Raw genomic sequence first — 22,298 nt, 5'->3', positions numbered from 1 at the left:
GAGCCTGACAATGGTGTATTATGAGGCTTGTTGTAACATCCTTTCAAAATTCTTAAGGTCCAGTGGTTTAGAGAAGAGGGTCTTTTGTGTCTGCTGTCAGTTCCAGGAAGCTCCTGTCACTGGCATGGAGACTGCATATGGAAAAGAGCTGCTAAATAGACCAGTTAAAAGAATATAGGCCCAGTCTTGCTCCCACGTCACTGAAAACCATGAATGCTGCAACTCTGTTGAGGTCAGAGGAACTGCACTGCTGTGATGCTGGGGGTGAGACACCAGCTGTTGTTTCCAAGCCAGGGCTCCCTCTGTGATGTTCTCTCAGGCTCTGCCCATGATACACCCCCGAGGCCACCAGGACCACAATGTCAGCTCTGAAACAGCAGCAGCAGCCTGTGCTACACAGCCTAACCCACAACAGCTCTGCTGTAAACTTGCACAGAACAGAAGAGGTTTCTCACCTCCAAAACCAGGCTGGACTTGAACTAGCAATGAGTCACTAACGCTTTCAGACATGGAGCACTGACTTAATATCTTCTTCACCAAAGAAAATGAAAGCTTATGATCCTAAAAGGTCTGAGGTAAATAACCTAAATAATGCAGCACATTCTTGACAAATTTCTCTTTCCTGTGTATTTTAAACGCAGCTTGCTTATTGCTTTTGGTTTGTAACTTTCCTTTTGATACAATCAACAGTGTAAGAACATACAGTGTATGTCTGACCTGGACTTTGTGAGTGCTTCTTACAGAACATGCCCACATACTTTACTCTTTTCACCCAGTCAGACTTAATCTTTGTCCAGGAGAGATGGTCAGTATTTTGGTCCTGAGGGTTTTTTAAATTTTTTTTTAATGCCATTGATTCCAATTACATGACATAAAACATGTGAATGAAAAAACCCCTTTACTTCAGTATTTAACAAACTGCTTATACCATTATAGAGAATTAAAGGAATTATATATGTCTTCCATTTGGAGACAAACAACTTCTTAATAGTCAACACTGCCAAAAATATTAGGCAACCACATGCATTTTATAATGGGTTATTAAAGCAGACATCCTGGTTACTATTTGCACTGCACATTCACATAGTAAATTAAATTGTGACTGTCATTTAGAAGATACGGAAAATCTCACACCCCTGTCTCACCTTGTTTGCCTATTGTTTTGCACCGGAAATGTTCATCAGTTTATAGAATTTAGAGAAAGCAACATCACCTTGAAATCAAGTGCAACAATGCCCTGCTCGGAATACAGAGCTGGGAGCTCTAGTTCCTCTGGCCCATGCTGCCTGCAAAGCACAGCTCTCAGAGGCCTCTGCAGCAAACAGGAAACTTGCAGTATTTCCAGGCAGATAAGAAAAGCTAAAACTGGGATCCTTTCGTTATTTGGAATATCTCAGAGGGCCTGTGCCATACCGTGTCTCCCAAATCCTCTTTGTAAGAGTATTTGCAACTTGGTCCTTGGTCTCCCCATTACTCACTCATCCTTTAACATTTTGCTGAGGTTAACAATCAGGATAGTGATTTTTGCTGCTTAGCAGTGGCTCCCACTGAAAGCTGGATTACACTGGTTTAAACAGTATATAAAAGGCCTCTGGGTGAAACTACAGGCTTGGTGATCAGATTATTCTTCACTACACAGTTCCAGTATCCTTTTTGGGTACACTTCTTTTGTTCAGATATTATCCTGCCACTCTGCAAATACCTCCAATCACAGGATTGCTGAAGAATAACAGAAAAAAAGCAGTAAAACAACAACTCAGAATAATGACTTTAACCTGCAGTGCAATAATTAGAAATAAACTGCAGTGAGTGTGTGAAACAGCACACGCCATCACTCACTTTCCTAAGCCAGGATGTCTGTGGGCTCTCAGCAGTTTATCACATTTCACAAGAAGCAGCAGCAAGTGATGCATGGGACTGGCAAATAGAGCAAGTAATTTCTTCTCCCACAGGTTAGATCTTCTACTTTCACAGAGAATGTGTGGTCTGTTTGAACCCTTTTCTGATGAAGAAAATAACTGAAAACATCCCTCTGTGACAATTCTGTAGCCTGTGACACACTGGCTGCATCACAAGCCCTAACAATGTCTTTGGTACCATGGAACCTATGCATACAAAACAGCACTTCAGTCTGAAGAATTAATATGCTGTCAGCTGGTCGTGTTTTTGGCAAGTGAGTGAATTTAATCCAATTACAGCAAAGGTGATGAGGTCAAGCTGACTCCCAGTAAAGAATCACCAGAAAGACTATCCTCAAAACAGAAGACACTGCAGCTTGCTACTCATGCTGTAGTGAAGTTTAGCAATGCTCAGACTTGTTACAACAAAGGTAAGTGCCAAGAAACTGCTTAGTGCCAGCAAACAGAAGAGGAAAGGGATTCAGCAAGAATACACTTTGTAAAGCACACTGTAATCCTAAGCACTTAATTGCCTTTGGCAAGAGCTGCATCCCATTGCTCTCTCAGAAGTCGTTTTATCTGCAACTTGATGCTCACAGCTACAGGGATGAATGGAGTGGGGGAGGAGAAGGAACTGGGGGAGCTAGTGAGAGAACTACAGTTACCAGTCTGTTTTTGATGAACTTCCAAAGCAAAATATAAAAATTACTGGTATGTGCAAAGCCTGATCTGCATATCCGATGACTCTCAGAGAAGTAAATTAAACCAACTCTCCTCCAGGCCCTTTAAATCACCTACAGAGGCTGACAAATTTGTTGTAGAGCTACACACCTGTGTTTATACTTTAGCATTTGCATATGTCTAGCCTCACTTTCAGTCATTCTCACTGAACCCATATAGATCAGTGTGAATTTGAAGGTGTACCCAGTTTCTTTCTTTTCCCTGATTATAATGCAGCATTCACAAATATTTTACAATATGTTAACCCAAACTTATTTTTCCCACATAAATGGAAGACTTAAGAGTAAATAATGCACCAAGCCTCTTTAATTAAATAAGGAGTTTGGGGGAGGAGTTTCTGCAGACCCTTTTAAATCTTAAAGCCTGCCAACTGGATGAACAAAAGGTAGATTAGGCTCACATGATAAATCCCAGCAAACCTGAAAAGCCTTTGTTAATAAGTCACTAAGGGAATTTTTCTTTTTCCCCTAGAATTTCTGCTCACCAGAAGTGAGAGTTAAGATTATTCAAGCAGGTTTGGTTTCCAGCAGCATTAAATGGGTATATGCCTCATGGAGCTCTAATCTCCTCATTTCTATAGAGCTCAATTCTCCTTTCATTCCTACTAAAGCAGAACCAGTTATTCCTAGCTTTTATAGAAGGAGCAGCTGCTGAAAGTTCAGAGGCAAAAAAAGTTTGTGAAATTAGTTAAGATTCCCATGAAAACTAAACTGGAATTCTATACCAGCTTTAATAGCAACAACAACAACAGGAATATAAATGTATTTTCATTTCTCTTTGGCATTTCTTTCATATAGCAGGTTGTTAATGAGCCTTTTAAGTTTCCATTCATAAGTTAGTGTTCAGTAGCTTGTTCACAGAGCCAAATGACATGTCAGTCTGGCAATTAGTTTACTCTTCTGTCTGTAGAGAGGCTTAATGAAAACATTATTAGAGACAGACCTTGCTCTAGCACACTCCATAGACCCTGTACAATTGCTCAGAAAAGACAGATTTCAGCAAAACCCATCCTGTAAAAGACACAGATTTTAGTAACACCCAGACAATATGGATGGCATTTAAAGCTGTGCTAAATTTTAAAAAACCTCCAGAGTCCATCCTACCTGGAACCATCTGGCTTCACTGATGAATCCTTTTCAGCACTATAGATTAATCATATCTTCCCTGCATCCAGTGCTGAAATCCAAACAACATATGTAGCCCTAATGTACATAATGGAAGCGTTCCCATCAGTGGGATGAAGGCAGCTGTACAAAGCTTGCTAAGATCCTGTTTGGTGTAGTGGATGCCACAGGAAACGTTTAGAAAGTCTTCTGAAACAGGTGCAGCAAGGTGTTTCTAGAGCCTTGAGAGAAAGGATCCCCTAACCTTCCACAGGAGGTCATAAAAAAACCAGACTAATTTAGCATCAAAGAGAGAAGAGTGTGTAATCAGCAAAGGGAAGAAAAAAATTACCTTCCTTACTCCTAACTCATACCTGTGGAATAAAGTTTGGAAAAGCTATTGAGTACAGCTCTAAACACAGCTAAGGCAAACAACCACAGCATGTTTTATTATGTACTTGACAACTTTATGAATGAAAGGAGATGAGTCTGTCTGTAAAACCAGGATCACTTCCAGCCCATGCTCAGACCTGAATTCAAACGACCCAGAAGAGTCCAACAACCACAGGCTGTGGCTACCAATTCTCCGGAGCCTAACCAGAAACTTCAGCCATCTCCTTACATGGCTCTCAAACAGAGCTTCTGAGCACATTTTTGGATTTAGACATCCACAGCTTTAAGGCACAGCATTTGGAGCAGTTCTGAACATTATTTACATCTGCATTTTGTTTTAGGAGGGCTCTGAAAGCAATTTGTAGCTGTTGGTTTATAGTGTTTCTAAGTACAGTGAATTTGGCCTGCGTAAGGATATTGGTATGGCTTTTGATTGACTGTAAAAATCGGATCATCGCCCAGAGGAAGTCCTAATGAACTTAAAGGAGGAGCCAGGGAGAACAGAGAACACTAAACAGACCAAAAACTGGTGACAAATTATGCGCCTCTTACATTTAACCTAAGCCAATGGCAATACGTAATCTCAGCTCATTTCAGACTTTATAAATTCCCTTTCACATTATACAAGCAAAGCAACAGAACTTCACTGAATTATTTCCTTCATTCTCCTTTGCACCATGCAGCAGGGCAACTAAAGCTATGGAAACATGCTTGCAACAGAAGAGTATCTGATTTATAACTTTCTTTGCAGCAGACCTTTTAAGACTTCCCTACAAGACCAATAAAAATGGGGTCAGTGCCATTAACTGGTGTGAGCCTCCCACATTTATATAAAATTCTAGTTGTGATGTTTATTAAACCAGGCATTTCCTTTCTGCTCATGTCCATCTAAAAAGGTTAAATGCCAGTAATAGGTCACACACCAGCACAGGACATCCTGCCTATCATTCTAGTGGCCGGTCCTCTGGTAGCAAACATTCTTCTGCTACAACCAACAAAATCACTCCAGTAACTTCTGGAGTTAAAACATTTGTCCTGAATACAAATGAATAGCATTCATTTGTAAAAGGCTAAGATGGGTGTAATATTAGTGGACTATGAAAATGTGTTATCATGAGCACTTTGTTACAAACTGCAGAGCACACAGTAGCCAGCTACAGAAGAACAGTATCACTTAAGGAAACAGAAAATACTGGATATGTGCCTGATGAAAATTAAATGTCCAGTTATTAGTAAATATAATTTTGGTATAGAAACAGAAGGCTCCTAAAATGCTATCCTAGAACCCAGTTCCAGAAACATCTCATCAAACATATTGTTGCACAGGAAGACACATATCATATTCTGCAAATAGCAATACAAGTCATTAGTAAATAAAATAAAGATGTGTGCAGGAAGTAGCAAGCAGGAGAAAGATAATTATCTCGTAGGGATTTAAAATGAGAGAGAAATTACTATTTCTCTTACAGCTCCACTGACAGAAATGGCATTTCCTGCACTCCACAGAGAGGTAGCATAATTTTGTAGAGTCTTAGTGGGGAGCACACCTTCTGTATGTCATGTAACTCCACACTCACACCGCCCACCCCCCCCCCCCCCCCCAAAGGCTTGGAAACTCCTTAGAAGAAGGGTGTGGAATCAGGTATTTGCAATTATCCTCACAGCCATTCCCTTTGTAGGGAAAATAATGCAGCCTTCAAAACACTTTTGATTCCACTTCCTGACTCTAGGGGTATTCCTGTGGATTTACTTTGCAGAAGACAAGACTAGGGCAAAAAGTATCTTTAAAGTGTAAGAGGAAGGAAGGATCCCCTGTCTATTCATCCCTGGTCTCCAGCCCCTGCTAGTCTGCCATGCCACTCCCTTCCAGCCTGAGTGCAGGGAGCAGTGCCAGGCCAGAGTCCAGATGTGCACATACAGAAAAGAGGATTAAAAGGCAAAGAATCCCCAAAAATATATTTCTCCATAGCGTGAAGGCAGCCTGCAGAGAAGCGATTTCACCGCCTCTGCCAAGTTAATGATTTTAAACACTCATCTCCATCCCCCATCCTCATGCAGGACCTTTAAGTGGTGTCACCAGGATTTATCCTTCTCTGAGACTAAGCATGTTGTGCAACATGATACAAATTACTTTGAGAACAGCAGAAGTTAAAAAAAAATAAATCCCAGTACATGCATTTTGTCTGAAACCTTAAAGATGTAGATGTGTAGTGAAGGAATGTTGCTCCATGTGCCTCCACATATGCATCTCTATATTTGAAAGGTTCAGGACGCCAAGAGAGAGCCAGAGAGATTATCCTTACAGCCGAGCCTATAAATGCTTCATCTTAGAAATCCTTTGCTACCTGCCAGTAGAGAACAATAAAACTGTAAAAAATCATTCAAAAAAGATGACAAGTACTTACTACCAGGTTTGCTTGCTCTAGGATTAACGCACTCCGGGAGGGGAGTCGTAGGTGAGCCCTCCTCCCTGCCGGAGCCCAGCTGACGGTCTCGCCGGGGAAGGGACGGGAGCTGGGCTGAGACACCCGCAGGAATCCCGCGGCTCCGGTGCTCCAAGCCCGGCATGTGCGCGCAGCCCGCGCCGCTGGGCTGGCTCGCTGCAGCGCCGCTACCTCGTCTCTCCGGAGAAGCAGGTTTCCCTCTTTTCCTCCTCCTCCTCCTTCTCCGCCTACTTCACCTCCCCCTGCGGAGGATGCCGCGGTACCCCCCACCCGTGCCCGCCCACGGGCTTCTCTCCGCGTCCCGGGGCGCAGCCGGCAGGGAGAGTCCCACGGCTCTGGGGAGCGCTGCCGGAGCCGCCTGGCCCCGAGCTGCCCAGCCCTGGATCTGCGGCTCCGGCCGCAGCCCACCTGCTGCTCGGCTCGGCCGGGCCGGGCCGGGATGGGCTGGGCTGGGCTGCGCTGCGCTGCCCCGCTCACGACGGCAGCGGGGGAAGCGCGGAGCCCGCAGGGGAAGCGGTGCCCAGCGGCGATACCGCCTGCGGTGGGCGCGGCTGCCCTTCACTCCTTCCCGGTGGCGGCTCCCAAGGCAGCAGCCGGGGGTCCAGGGGCAACCCCTGGCGCACCAGGGCCAACGAAGGGAGGGGCCCGGTCGGCCCAGCCCAGCTCAGCTCCTGTGGAGGGCGGCTCGCCCAGGTGGGGCGGCTGCGGATGGGCAATGTCCAGACCTGGGTGCGAGGTGTATGAGGAGTGTGCAGGGATGCACATGGGTGCCATAAGAGCTGTGCGCTGCAGAGCCTGTGGGAATGTGAGAGTTATAGACCTTGTATCTATGGGATGCATGTATGGGAAGTGTAGAGGAATGTGCTTATGGGCTCTCATGGGATGGGAATGAAATACATATGGGAGATCTGTGTGTGTGTTCTGGAGGAATTGCATAGCTTGCATATAGGGGAGAGCACAGAGGATGTATGTCAAGGTTTGCATGGGACTGGGATAGGATGCCCCAGGGGTGTGTATGGGGAGTGTAGGGGTGCATGTGGAGCTGCAGCCCTGCCATGCAGTGCCCTGATGCCAGCCACAGGGCATTCTCTCAGGCATACAGGGGCCTCAGGGCTGTCCCTGCCTCGTCCACCCCCATGGGCCTGCCTAGGGCCCAAGCTCTGGCACATCTGCCTAGGGACATCCAAATCTGGGGCAAGGGATTTATTTTAATAAACCGTTTACAGTTAATTGTGTTAAGTGCTAAAGTAGTATAGAAAGAAGAGCAAATGGGAGATGGGGACAAATTGAATCCTATTCAACAATAAGACCTTAGAACTGCTGTTTTATAATGTGAAAACCCTGAATAGGACAGGTAGTATAATCACATACATTGAGAACTTAAAGCCTTTCTACGCTGATATTTTAACTTTGTTTTCATTTGCACATTTAAAAAACCCAATCAACTGCCTATTTGAAATGGACTTACAGCCATATCATAACACACATGGGGATAGACATACAAAAAGCCGAGGTTCTATGGATTAAGCTTTCCTTTTCTGTCCTCTGACGTTCTTCTGTGCTGCAGATTGCTGCTAGGTGTCTTAATACATGGTTCTGAACTGCTACAGGAAAAGTACAAGCTGTAGAAAACCTGCCTCATCTCCAGTCACTAAGATACATTTTAGGGTGATGGAGCAAACCACAGCCCAAGGTACAATTCTTTCTCTTTCCTCACTGTTTCATCCTAACAGCCATCAACTCAGAAAAATGAGGCCAAGATAAGCAAGTCATAGCAAAGCTGTTCTTGGCTGCAGTGATGCCAAGAGTTTTATATTTGCAGAGACCTCAATATCTTCCGTTTTGATTCTGAGGTGAATTTTTCTGCCATTGATAGAGCATGTGTCCTGCAGCCCGAGTAGGCTGTGCATGGAGGCAGTGCGGGCTGCTGCTTTTTCCTGGTGCATCATTCCTGGTACTGAGCTTCTGTGAAGGATAAGAGCAGTTTCCAGCATGAGTCCATGAAAAGTCATAGCCATCGCTTTTGGCTTTTTCAGGTGCAGTACAAAGGGAGTGCACTGAGGGAAATTGCTGCTAACTCATCAGGAGGAGGCAGTGTTAGTTTTCTTTTTCTTAATTCCTTTAGAGGAACAAGATGCTTTTGCTGTTTTAAAGGCTCTGAGACTTTGAAAATAGGTTAATAGAGACCTACTTATTTATTTGTTTATTTTTATTTTGACCAGAATCACTGAGAAGGGAATCCTAAAGAAAAGTTATTTTATTTTAAACCTCTCTTCCTCTTGGTTACATCCAGCCAGACTGATACTCCTGGGCTTTTCCCTTCTCACTGTATGGTTGTGGCAAATTCTGGATTGGCAAATGTTTTTTGCTTTATCCCAAATCAATCCCTGATCTTTGCTGACGTTCATGACTGTCTGTCTATAGTGGATTTCAGATGGCAGTGCATGAACACAGAGTTCCACAGCTACACACCCATCAGCACATGAGCTGTTAAAAGCAAGGTGTTTGTTGTATGAACCCTTGTTTTCTGCAGATAAATTATTATTGGGCATTAGAATACTGAAAATACATGAAAACCAAAGAGGCACACAGAGCCAGGGACAAGCTTGCTTCAGCCTTCTCCATGGTCTGACTGAAGACTGTACTGCCAACACCCTCTTAGAAGGAGTTTTCTTCTCAACATATTTTAACTATTAAGAAGATGCTGCTCTGCATCATGCTTATGCTTTTCTGTGCTGATTTCTAGCCTACACTTCATGAAACCTTTTTCTTGCAAATATTCTCATGTCTTACCAGTTGGGAATTGCTGCTCTAGACAATCTTGTAATAGAATCACCGTCTCTGCTTTCAATTTAAAATGATTGCTCAGGCCTTAAACACTCACAAAGAACAAGGCCCAGTGTTGCCAGTGAACCCACATCTGCCTTCAGCTGAGAGGGAGGAGTAGGAGACACTTGAATCTTGATGAAAGCCACTGAGCTCCATAAGGAGAGCAGACGGTGCCCCTGCTGGGTTTCAAGGGATTGACTCATTTTCAGCAGAGCTCATCTTTTTTCCTGTTTTGTTTTGCTGGGTTTTTTGTTGGGTTTTCTTTGTTGTTTTTTTTAATTGCACAAGTCAGATCAAGAAGGAAAAGAAAAAAACAAGTGAGGGATCTCCCCTCCTAGTAGAAACCAGAATGACATAACACTTAAGGTCCAATGACAGTTCATCCCCAGAGTCCTTTTGGGACCATTTGTCTTCTAGTTGGGCCTTTGTCCTCAGAGCCCTCTAGGATGCTGGAAGTCAATAGTTCCACTTCTTTAGATGCTGATCTTAAATCTGATCAAGCTCAAGATAATGAAAGTTAAGATATGACATTTAATGAATGCTGCTGGTTACAGTAATCCTGTGCATTCTGAACTGGCTGCTTGAGGGTTGTTTTTTAATTGTAAACATCCTCCATGCAGCTGCTCCAGGGACGTGTTTAGGAAACAGCGGCTGGCTGTGTTTAAAAGATTTCAACTCATCTTGACCTACATTTAGATTTTGTAGCTTACAAGCCACGGACTGTAACCAACAAAACCCTCAGAGAGCTTATATAGCTTCTGTAGGGCAGGGCACAGGAAATGAGTGAAGGATGAAGTTACCCAGCTGAAGCGTTAGGAAAAGTGAGTTACTGAAGCTGAACTACGGGGTTCAGATGATTATCAGGTGATTAGGAGAACAAGGAGCAGTACTGCATAGAGGGAGTAAATATAACCTCTCCTTTTGCCTTGTGCTTTCTTCCCCATTCATTCTTTCAGTGGAAATCTTTCTGTAAAATCCTTTAGGCTCCTTTCAAGATAAAGTTTGGGAGGTACCTAAACACCATTGAATTTTGATATGTGCTGCCTTCTCACTTACTCTTCTGCTCCAGGAATTGCTCAAGTTTAGGGCTTGCTCCTGATATGACCCCTAATTAATCAGGGAAACTGCTAGAATAAGATACTTAGGAATTAACTTTATTGGAAAGGAACACATTTGTCCATTTCCCAGAGCCCATTCTTTCTTTTCTTTCTGATACAAGAGCTTGTTTTGGTTTTTTTCAGAATGTAAGCACACATTTTAAAAGCAATGCAGTTTCTAGCCTCTTGAGATTAGAAGATAATCTTCTAAAAGTGAGCCTCTATAATATCTTCCCAAATCTGCAGGCAGACTAAATTATCATCCTCATCCTGCTTATGTCTTTGCTGATTGTGAACATAGAAAGCTTTAAAAGCCTGTGAGTTTCATGCTGCAAATAGAGATTGAGTATGTAAGGAGGGAGGAAGCCAAGTGAGACACAATAGTAGTAGTACTAACATTGACATACAACATTTAGGCCAGCATCAGTTTATTTGGTTCAGGAGAAAGAAAACTTGGTTAGATGTGCGAGCAAAAGACCACACAGGTAGTTCATGCCTGTCTGGTGACTTGTGCAGGTATCTGAGCCTTTATACTTCTATGTTTGATGGAAAGAGGCAACAGGGCTGTAAGCATTTGGCTGCTGGGGAAATTTCAGATTTGGAAACTCAGCAGCTGTTTTATCATCTTGTATTTAGAGGCTGGAACAAGATAAGCTAGTGAATAAACAAGGAAGATCTAGCAATTTGAGTGATTTTAATAGCACAACTAAATTGCACAACTTGTGTTTCAAGCTAACAGACTGTTCAGACTAGCAGACCAAATATTTGGTTGAACTACAAATATCCTGCATTTCTAAAGCCACAGGTGGTGGCAGAGAACCTCAGCTTTCATAAATTACAGCATCAAAACCAGTAACTACTTGTGACTGTTGCTGAATGAAGTCCCTCAGCAGGGTGCTATTGGTTATCATGTGGTAGATAAAGGGAGTGGTTCCTCAGTGTTGTGCAAATGGACGCAGAGAAACAGATTGACCCTCCAAATCAATTAGAATCACAGAACATCCTGAGCTGAAAGAGACCTACAGGTCTTCAAAGTCCAGCTCCTGGCCCTGCCCTGGACACCTCAAGAGTCACACCATGAGCCTAAGAGCACTTTCCAAACACTTCATTGGCTGGTGGTGTGACCACTGCTTTGGGGAGCTGTTCCAGTGCCCAGCCACCCTCTGGGTGAAGAGCCTTTTCCTAATATCCAACACAAACCTTCTTACGGTTTACTGTAAAGACAATGAACAGAAGGAAAATCTTCCCACTCTGCTCTGTGCACTTAGCTGTGTCCTTTCTCATGAAATGGGAACAGTGCCTGGGAATGGGGAAGATACAGCTTTTTGTCCTAAAGCTCTCACTTCAGCAGAGCTAAGTTCAAATTGACAGGGGGAATTTGAGATGCATCAGAGGCTGGGAAAATTTAGCAAATATGCCTATTACTGTTTCTACCAAAGCACAGTTATATTCTTCTCAATAATCTACAGTGGAGAGCTTCCATTACATCTGGAGTTAGTACCCATTGCTACGCATACAGAGACCAGCCAAGCCAGCTACAGAGTATAATTTACTTTTATTACAACCTTCAGTCTCTAATCTCATTTTCTAGCCTAAAGAAAGAAGCACTGGTCATGGCTACATGGCTACAGCATAATTACAGAGATGCACAGTATTCTTATTTTATTGTTCTTTTTTTTCCCCTTTTTAATGCAAAGCTAAAGAATGCAAATACCCCAACTCTTAGGAATGAAAGTGAAGAACAGTGTGATAGAAACAATGTCTTGCAAGTGTTATATAACACATATTTGTTGCTTCAAGAAGTAAACATGATAAATTGGGAGATATATTTGAAGTTTGCCTAATTCGTGGCAATAAAATTGTTGTTAGTTGACAAAGCTCAGATTAGGCAACTTCAACAGTTATGGGAGAGTAATGTAGCATTTGTAATTAAAAGCTTTTGCCAGGAAATCCTGTTCAGTTATCAACCAATACACAAACAGTAAAAATGCAAGAAGATATAGTTACCTGTGAATGCAGCACATACTTGACCATGCTCCAGTGCACATTTGGCATTTCCAACCTCCCACAGCAGGAGTTTCACACAAGTAGTTCACTATCTATATTTTGGGAGCCAACCCCAGTTATGCAGCAGATATACTCAGGCTTCTGAATTTATAGCCAGATGTCTATTTTCTATTTTCTTTTTTCACCTGCGGAGCAGGTGAAAATATGCAATTTATTGAGGGGAATGCTCCCCTCCAGGAGGAGAATGCAGGATTTCCCAGGCACTACCAAAACAACTGGATTTGCACATCATTCATCTATGGCACATGTACCTGCAGATACCACGTAGATGTAGCTAGTACAGTTTACAGATCTAGGAAGAGAGAAAATTAATACTTGTCCCCTTCCTTTTTTTTTTTCCCTGAAAGAGGAAAACATTCATTTTTACCAAATTTAATGAGAGAAACCAATCTGTCTTTATTTGTGCCCTAGCTGAAAGTATTGTCAGCAAATTCCATCTGGACTAAAAGCTTTAAGTCCCTGTGGTGGTGTCAGATTTCTCAGACTTTTAAGTTAAAAATGACTTTGAGCAGATTAACTAGCTGAGACTTGAAGATAAATCTGGCTTCTCTTAAAGAAATGTGTTTTACACACTGCTAAGTGTGCTTGGTTCCTCTTTTATTCAAAGGAAGTAAAGGAGTTTTGTGAAAAGAGCCTTCAATAGGGTCTTTTCCTTTTAAAACTGTGGAAGAGTTCCAGCCAGTCTGTAGCACTGGCTTGAACTTTGTTTTTCTCCAAAGCAAGAACCCTTTAGTTTTCAGTGGCTTCTACATTTTTTCCTCCTCCTTTTGTAAAATGTGCCAGTGAAGTCAAGTGGGTTGTATTAACATTTTTTCAAACATTCACACTTAGGACCAAAAAAGGAAATACTTAATAAATATAACCAGGAATATGTTGGAATGTTGATCTTCTGATGACCATAGGAATTTTCAGTCATAAGGTCTAATTAAGTATCCCAAGTTGGAAATGCTTCCAGTGACTGTTACATCTCCTTGTTATCTGGTCAAACATTTTAAAGTCAGCCCCAGTGGCTTCTATGCCAAAGTGATATTTTTAATGTGAATAAAACACATGCACAAGAAACTGCATTAAAATTCACCTAGGATAGTAATATTTTGGCCTCTCAAATCTTCTCTGAAAACTTCAATTTAACTTTATGCACGGGAGGATAACTGGCAATGAAGCAGCTCTGCAGTGGTATTTGTATGTGTTTATTTAGAACAAAAATTTTTAATCTAAGAAAAATTTGTCTGTGTGGCTTAGTACGGCAGTTTGGACCACCATTGCTGACATTCTTAAATTGTGATGGAGTGGGAAAAAAGGGAAATAAAGACATCACGTGAGACGGTTTTCCAAAACCAAATGTAACACTGTTACTCAAGAAAAAAACCATTTTTGCAAATATTAGATAAAGAAAACAAAAATTAAACACAGAGATAGAAAATGATTAATTAACCATTTCTGATTAGGAGCAGGAAAATTCCAGTAGTACTCAGATAGTCAGAGCTGCTTTGTATTAACTGCTAAAACCAAAAAGCATTTAAAGAGACAATCAGTGCCCCAAGGAGCATCTCCTCTACCCCGACAAGTCAGACAAAGGAAGCTCATTGTTTTAGAATTAGGGAACTGAGGCACAGAATAATTGTCTTGTCTGCAGCCAGTCTGTGGTAGGAGGGTAATTGAATGCAGATCTCCTCACCACATGCACATTCTCTATCTATATTCCAACTGGTCAGCTGAAACATCCTTTCATTAACTGCTCTGTCAACATACCAAGAATTACAGAAGACCAAGAACATTTCATATGCTTCAAATCCACTTCTGCCACCATGGCATTTAAAAGCATGTAGGGCAAACACTTACCACAGACACACTGAGTTCTCCAACCCAGAGAGCAGGTTGGAAAGTTACTGACTCCTCCCCCTGTGATATTCCCATTTTCATTCTATTTTTAACTCCAATTTCTTGATGCAGGATCAAGTTTTTATTTTAAAAAATTTGAAAAAAATGTCCAGCTTTCCTTTAGCTGGAAGGTGAAGCTTTATTTACTTTAAGCTAGGATCTGCCTTCTTACCATACCTTTCCTCACACAGTGAATGACATTTACCTGTCCAAACATGGTAAAACATGGTGCATCATCCACATGAAGATTGAGGCTGTCATAGCACTCCTAAAGGCAGTAAATGCAGTTCTCAGCTCTACCAACAACCAGCAGAAGCCAGGAATTAATCTTGTTTGTGTCAATGTAGTTTTTGGAGAAATCAAGTAAGAAAATAACTATAGGAAGGTTTTGGCACACCAAAGAAAGTTAGATCTGCCACTTAGCTGAGCTCATTGACTCCAGATAAAAGGGGCAATTCACAGTCCAACTCCACTTCTAGGCTGTGACGCAAGGGGGACAGAAGGTGATCCCCAAAGCAAAGTATTTTCTTTTACAGACCTGTGAAAATACCTCACCCAGTGGGGCTCCACAGGCCTCCTGCAGTACAAATAACCAACTGCCAAGTCAGGCCATTTGTTTTGCTAAACACAACCTTCTCCAAAGCATTTTTATGTTACACATTTGTGTATTTTTTTCATACACATCTTAACCTACTGGGAACCAGAAAGCACTTGGAGAACAAAGTGTGAAGGCCTCCATTTGCTCACAGGACAACTGAGCAACTATTTAAGAACTTTAGCACATGGGCCATGGTAGAAACAGCATTTCAAGTGTTTAAATGTAGAATAGTAATAAGATGTAAAAGCAATCGAGGACATTTTGGTCCTTCTCTTTGGTGGCTTCTCTTTCTTTGAAATATAGAAATTGTTTGATCTTTGCAAGACAAGGAGTTTTGTCAGCACAAGGGAAATTTTAACAAGTAGGAAAAAAATCTGTGATTCCTTAGAAGCCTGGGAATGCCAAATCAGTATTTGTTAGCCTCACAGCTATCACCTCAGCAGTGCCAAAGTTACTCTGTCAGTCAGGCTGCCCAACTCTTTCTTCATAGTGCAACATAGCTGAACCCTATTTCCTAAAATATTCCCCTGTTAAAGCTTGTGCCTGGAGCACTAGCTTAATGCCTGTTCCTTTTGAAGACTCAGCATTTGCTGGTGTCCAGGAACACATTCAGATTCTTTCAGGTCATGCTAGGACTCTGACTCCAATGTGTCCTGTGGCAGGGAGTTCCATAATCTACCCCTGTGCTGAGAAAATATATTTTCAATCAGTACTGGCTACTGCCTATCTGGTACCACTTATAAGAAAAAACAAAACAAAACAAAACAAAACAAAACAACCCAAACCCCAGAGGAATAATTTGTGCAAGGTTAAATTTTGTTTCTTAGAAAAATACCTTTTACCTTCCTTCATCTCCTCACCAAGGAAAGCTAAAAGATGCCTAGAATCTGGATGCAGGATGAGAACTAAATGAGTCAAGTTCTTGTTCCTATTTTGTGATTGCACAATAGTAAGTAAATTATAGTGGTTGTGTCCTTTATTAGTTTACTTACACAATGAATACATCCCCTGCTGCTGGCATCTTAGTGCACCAGAGGAGACCTGTCTCTAAAGTGCAACTTTAAAAAGTTTAATTGTTTGCCACAGCTCCCAGGCATGGAGTTATGATATTCCTTCAGGCAACCTGTCATGTAGAAGAGAGGAGACCCCATTTAACAGTGCCCTCTTGCGCCTGATGGAATAAACCAGGTCTGTAACTGGGGGCTTGGCTCCATGGGGGGTGTTGCATCCACAGGGTGCTTTGGAGAAAAGAACGTAGGGCAGCATTCAAGTGAGCAGTTCCATTTTGGAGAGAAAATGAATTTACTATACTCTAAATAAAATCGTTCCCTCTCTAGACAACTTCCAAAGCAGCAGCTACTGCTGGTGAGGCTCAACACCATCACCCTATACACAGCCAAATTCCCATTCCTAGAGTTAGACCTTCTCCTCCATCTCCAAAGCAAGGGCTGCCTTCTCTGCTAGGGAGGAACAGGACTCCCCAAGGAGAAGGAAAATAGATGGAAAGCAGCTGACTCTGTCTCATGTTCACCCTTGAACTAAGCACAGGATAACTTCAGAGTGTCCCTGAACTTTCAGGTTTAAAATGACAGGGTACAAAAGTGAGTACCAGTCCAGAGACACACATAGTACTGAAAAGAAATGCAACTCTTTTTTTCCCCCCTCCGATCTTTCTCTGCTCTTCTTCCTGGTCTCATTCCACAGGATCAGTGTAAAATACATTGTATCTGCTTGTACTCACAACACAGCTCTTCTAGCCCGGTGTCACTACAAATTACAGTTCCAGGGGCAGTCTCTTAATGCCAGTTATGCTCTTCCTTACACCTGTGCTAGGAAAAGAGTAATTTAAAAATAGATTGCCTTCCTTGCAGCAGAGACTCTGCAGACATCACAGTTGGCATCTCTTTTCTCTGCAGCCCTGCAGTGAGACATTGGGAATTCAAGTTATTTCTGATCAAAAGAACTTCTTTTTATGGGCTGCTTTATGCCCCTGAAGTCCCTAAATATTTTGGCAGCCAAATCCAGACAAGAACACTTGTAGAAAACTCTGTTTTAGCACAGCTTTGATGCAACTTGCTGTCTGCTCCAAGCAGTGCCAGCTCCACAGGCTGCCAGCCCCAGCCCCTGTGACTGATCCCCAGCCCAGCACCAGGAAACTCTGATCCCTTTCTCACTCTAGTGACAGTTCCTCCTGTGCACCACAAGGTGTGGTGCTGCTTTTTGACAGATGAGCAGACTAATTCCTTGGGCACCAGCCTAACTCAGGCTTCAGTTGCTGTTTGTATTTCTTGATCAACTACAATTTCAGATTCTAGGTGTTTGGGTTTTCATTTTTTTCCTGCAGAGGGGAAATTTGTAAGAGATCTTTACTGTATGAATAATCTCAGCCTACATGAGCATTCTTGCAGCAGGCCTTCAGGGCATTTACAACTTGTTCTCTTCTGTAGAACTTCTAATTTTCTTGAAACTTGTAGCAGGTCAATTATCTTATTCCCCTCCTTCTGTCACATTAGCTCAAAATCAGGCAATGACTTCAAAAGCTATTAAAGGGACACAGACAGATACCAGGATCATATAAGTCTCATTTCCTTAATAAAGTAAATTAACATTTCAGATGGTGTCTGGTTCTCATTGCTCACAGTCTAGACAAAACAGGCATACACAGGACAGACAGGACATTAGAGCTGAAATTTATTTTTATCTTTATTACATTTTCACAGAAAAGAAATTGCAAGTTGACAATAAGAATAATTTTACGTGGTTTCAGGGACAGCTCAAGAGAGTGACTACAGAAGTAGCAGCTGTTAATTTCTATGTTTCTAGATTTATTCCAGAAGAGGAAAATACTAATCAAAAGTCAGGAGTGTCTAAATGGAGCTCTCATTAGACGGGTACCCACTGCAGACTGGTTGTCAAAGCCATTTTGATTTTTGGAAGCAATCTCTAAACTGTTTTTTATGGATATCCATTCTTCCCACTGGTTCCAGATGAAGAGGAAGAAATTCATACAAAACCATTAAAAAGTAACTTACATATAAAAGTTGGAAATAGACATTAGGTGTATGTGTGGTGGCAGGACATGAACAGTAACCTACAAATTAATGCTGAATTTGAAATGGAAAAAGAAAGAGGAGAAAAGCAGACAAAAGGGTAGCTTTGAAGTACACTCCAATGTCACAGCTGAAGGACTCCATCATCAGAAATCAAAAGAGAATGTGGATGGATATTGCTTTATAAGTGCCTATAAAAACTGGATGTGCAGTAAGACAGCTGTAACAAGCTGAATGCTGTGAGTTAATCCATACTTTTCTCACAAGAGCACTGAAGCTAATCCATACTGGCATTAGACTCAGTAATTACTCAGTGCAGGTGCATACATTTGCTACGCCTGCAGCCAGCTTTGATGCTGCTCCAGCACAAGCTGTTAGCTGGGAAGGAGGGCAGCTGTGGGTCTGAATTTTGTACCTGGCATTCATTAAGACATCCAGTGGAAAGATCCCTGCCAGGACTCCACTCTGCTGAAAGCGTGCACTTGGTGGATTTTGTTTCTGGAAGTGCTTTGGACACAGAAAACTGTGACTAATTCTCTGTTATTCCACCGTAAGGATTAACAAAATATTAGAGTCTTTTAAAAATTATGTTGTGGCTGTAGGACTTTTTTGCCTCTATATGAGTACATGTATAACTATATGCAGGTATATGTGTGCCACTGTCTTTAGCATGAAGACAATATTTAGTCATTAAGCAGAGAACTATCTTTCCAAGCCTTGATCTGGGAAAAGGTGCCTCTGATCTCCAAAACAGACTAAGATGTCATTGCAATGCAGATGTCAACTCTGATTATTATTTTCAAAAACAGTTCCTTTGAATGAGCTTGAAATATTTTAAGATTGATGGCTGTGACAGCTCAAAAAGCTACATATGTTTCTGGTGAACTGCAGAATAAAGGAGTGGAGCAAAGCAGAACAGAAGTATAGCCCGCAGATTCTTCCAGCAAACTTTTCTAGCTTTTCTGCCATTGAAACACGTACAAACCACAGCTTGCTTACATCCCCAGATCTTTGGTGTCATTTCATCAGAATGGATGTTTCTGTTGGAGTATTGCAAAATGTCTACATTAAAGAAGAAGAAAACCAAGCCCTGAAAAGTGAGATCCAGGTGAACTATGGTAATATCTGGCTGTTTATCAGTATGCTTGCTGCAAGAGTTGAGAGTCAATGCTCCTTCCACACTCATTAACTCCTACAAAAGAAGTGTCTCTCAAACATTCCAATTCCCAATGCTTTCATATACATTACAAATAGTCAGTTGCAATTTTACCCCTTAAGGGAGAGGCTTCCTACCAGCTGTCTTTCTCTGCATACATGTAAGGTGGGAACCATGCTCACTTCAGTTGGAACACTGCATCCATTACTTCCTAAACAGCCAAGAGGCTGGGGTTACAAAGAACCAAAAAATAACTCCAAAACCCACCCCTAAAATAAACTTCAGAAAACCCCTCAGCCTATGTGTTTTCCAACCAGAGTTTTATTTTTGACTGGAGCTCTCTGACGTGTTTGCAGGTTGCATACATTGCTTTTATCCCAGAGTGTGGGTTCATTAGGAACAGAAACATGTCTCTCATGTGAGCTGGAGATGGGAAATTAGAGGCAGCCTTGTCACATCAAAGGGAAATGTTTTCACCACAGCTACGGTGCTCAAGAAACATTTTAATTTCTTTACCACAGTCTTACAATGTAATCTGATTTGGGCAGCTTTCTGTACCTCAACCTCCCTGCTTTTAAATAGAGGTTCTAATAATAATTAATTACACATATTCTTTGCCTGTTTGTACTAGACTTTCAGGACTTTTTCTCTATATATATCCCTCATCTTCTAAAACAGAATCTAGTTTGTAGTTTTTTAGCCTTTTAACAATAGAAATAATTATGTTGATTTCACATAAAAATGGCCATAATTAATTAACAGAATGAGCTAGAGTCTGAGACTCAGATCAGACTTCTATTCATCAGTAGAGGCATTCAAGTGCTAAATGATTTGCAATAAAACTTGTAATTAAAGCTCTAACAGCTTTTCTAGTGCAAAAGACTTTTTTCTCTGAGAACATTTCAAATAATTTGCTATTTCTAAAGAAAAGAGCACACAAATGAACTAGTTATTCATGGAACTATGGCTATAAGGTAATCTCATTAACGCAAATGTAATGATAATGAATTAATCAAAGAGATCTAAAAGCAGATCCTTAGCAAAAAAATGATATGCTTTCATTATAGTTTGAAAACAGCCTAAATAGGAACAGATTGTTGCAGACACACCTCTACCTGAGGCTTTTCTCTGGACAATGGCTGTAGGAAAGCCCCTTTCCTCTGTACACATAATCTTTGTCCGAGGTATCAGCTTTGTCCAGAATTAATTTGGCTTCAATACAGCCAAATGTTAGCAAATATTAGCATTTTAATGCATGTAACATAATCTGTTTTTAATGTGACTATGCATGTGTGCAGTCTAGAGAGAGGGTAATGAGGAAGGGACAGTAGGACTGTGAAGTTGTGCATTGTATCAAAGGTTGTCAAGGGCTTGACTGCCAGTACTGAACTATGGAATATCAACTGAAACTTCAAGGAAATTTATTTACAGCTGAGCAAACTGGAGGTGATGCCACTAGTCCCCAGAATGACTTTTACACTTTGATGAGAAATTATCCCATCTCCCATTATCCCAAATATGCCTTGGATTGAAGACACCCAAGGGCATTGTATCTGTACTGCTGTTTTAATTAAAGTTGATGTTTCCAAAGAAACGACATACCTTGTGCCTGCTAGAGCTAACTGGAATCCTTTGTAGGTTCAGGCATGCTTAAACTGAAAACAAAGGCATTTTAGCAAAAGATTTTTGGAAATAAAAGTGTAGAGGAAAAGCCTGAAAGTGATAGAATATAAATTGTGAAGATATCTAACTGGGAAGGTGGCCTTCAGGTGTTCCAGTGAATCAACCATCCTGGAAGTGGAAAGATGGACAATGACACCAGCCTGATGTCTGCTGCTGTCCATTGTGCAGAAGGTTTTTTCCTCTTTTATCTACAAAAGAGATTTTTTCCCTATTTCCTTTGATTGTCTCCATATCTCTCCCTCCTTTTCTCTCTTTCTTTATCTCTCACATCTGTTTTAGTCCCAGTCTGACTTTCACTGCCATTCATCGTCACTGTAATAAGTTGGGCCCTTTCCTTGAGAAATGAGGGAAGCAATGCTATTCCCAGATGTGTCTGTCTAATAGGATGGGCAGCACTATTTTACCTTGCACCTTTAGAGAACTCTTTGTGCTTCAATGACTCCAGATGGCCAGAGTTAACCAGGAGAGCTACAAAGCTCCAAAAGTCATATAACAAAGCAAGTTTTTGCTGTATGTATGTCTCACAAAACTTACAGACTTCACTGTGCCCTGAGCTCTTCAGGAGAACTGCACATCCAATGCAATGGTGCCAGCAGCAGGTCCAGCATTAGAGCTCAGTGGGGATAGAGAAATGCCTCAGTGGTGAAGGAGAAAGGCTGATAGCTTCAGCTGAATTTCCATGGAAATTTTTCCTCAGAGGTCCGGGCTGTCACAGTCACTGCTTCCACCTTCTACAGATATCTAGGGATTCTTTTAAGCTTTCACTGAAACATAGAAATTATTTTCAAGGAAAATAAATAGGACAAAACATGATTTCCTCCAAATGTGTTTGGTACATTCAAGGCTCAGGTAGGAGATTGCTGACAGAGTTCCACTGCCACACAAACAATATAATCACATATGGGAAAAGTGCTCATGAAAAATCCTGCTGAAAACTGCAGTGTTGCAAGAAGTTCAACAGAAATTCCTTGCCCAGCCTAATTAGAAAATGGGAAAATGGGAGCACAATGGGGGCAAAGAATATTGCAATTTATATGAGACTATAGCAATTTATTATCAATTATGGATGGAGTAGGAGGACCAGAATCAGCAAGCTTAACTAACACATCCTGTCAGCTACTTGCTTCTCTGTTAAATAGTTATAGATCTGACTCATCTAACAAATACAGGTCCTGATCCTAAAACTGAGATGCAGAGCTCCTTCACAGGCTTGGAGCTGAGGTACTTAGGCTGATTACAAGTACACAGACTTTTACAAGCATTCTTTGGGGAGCTTGGCTTGGAGGGACCCTGGAAGTTAGAGCTATGATTTATAATGAACTACCCACAGACATTCAGACTCCATTATGGTAAGAGTG

The 22,298-nt window shown here is 41.6% G+C and overlaps 1 protein-coding gene across 1 annotated transcript in view; it reads right to left on the bottom strand.

Annotated features, from left to right (window-relative positions):
- The window catches only part of MYLK (myosin light chain kinase), a 192,204-nt gene extending 185,445 nt beyond the window's left edge, over positions 1–6,759 (bottom strand). The window contains exon 1 of the mRNA XM_059852710.1: positions 6,541–6,759. Within this exon, the coding sequence (XP_059708693.1) occupies positions 6,541–6,703 (163 nt within the window). The 5' untranslated portion in view covers positions 6,704–6,759. The remainder of the gene's footprint in view (positions 1–6,540) is intronic.
- Positions 6,760–22,298: the final 15,539 nt, after the last annotated feature.

Source organism: Haemorhous mexicanus, chromosome 8, assembly GCF_027477595.1.
Source record: "Haemorhous mexicanus isolate bHaeMex1 chromosome 8, bHaeMex1.pri, whole genome shotgun sequence".
Classification (NCBI taxonomy): domain Eukaryota; kingdom Metazoa; phylum Chordata; class Aves; order Passeriformes; family Fringillidae; genus Haemorhous; species Haemorhous mexicanus.
The sequence above is the reverse complement of the archived record's forward strand: the minus strand, read 5'-3'. Positions and strand labels throughout refer to the sequence as shown.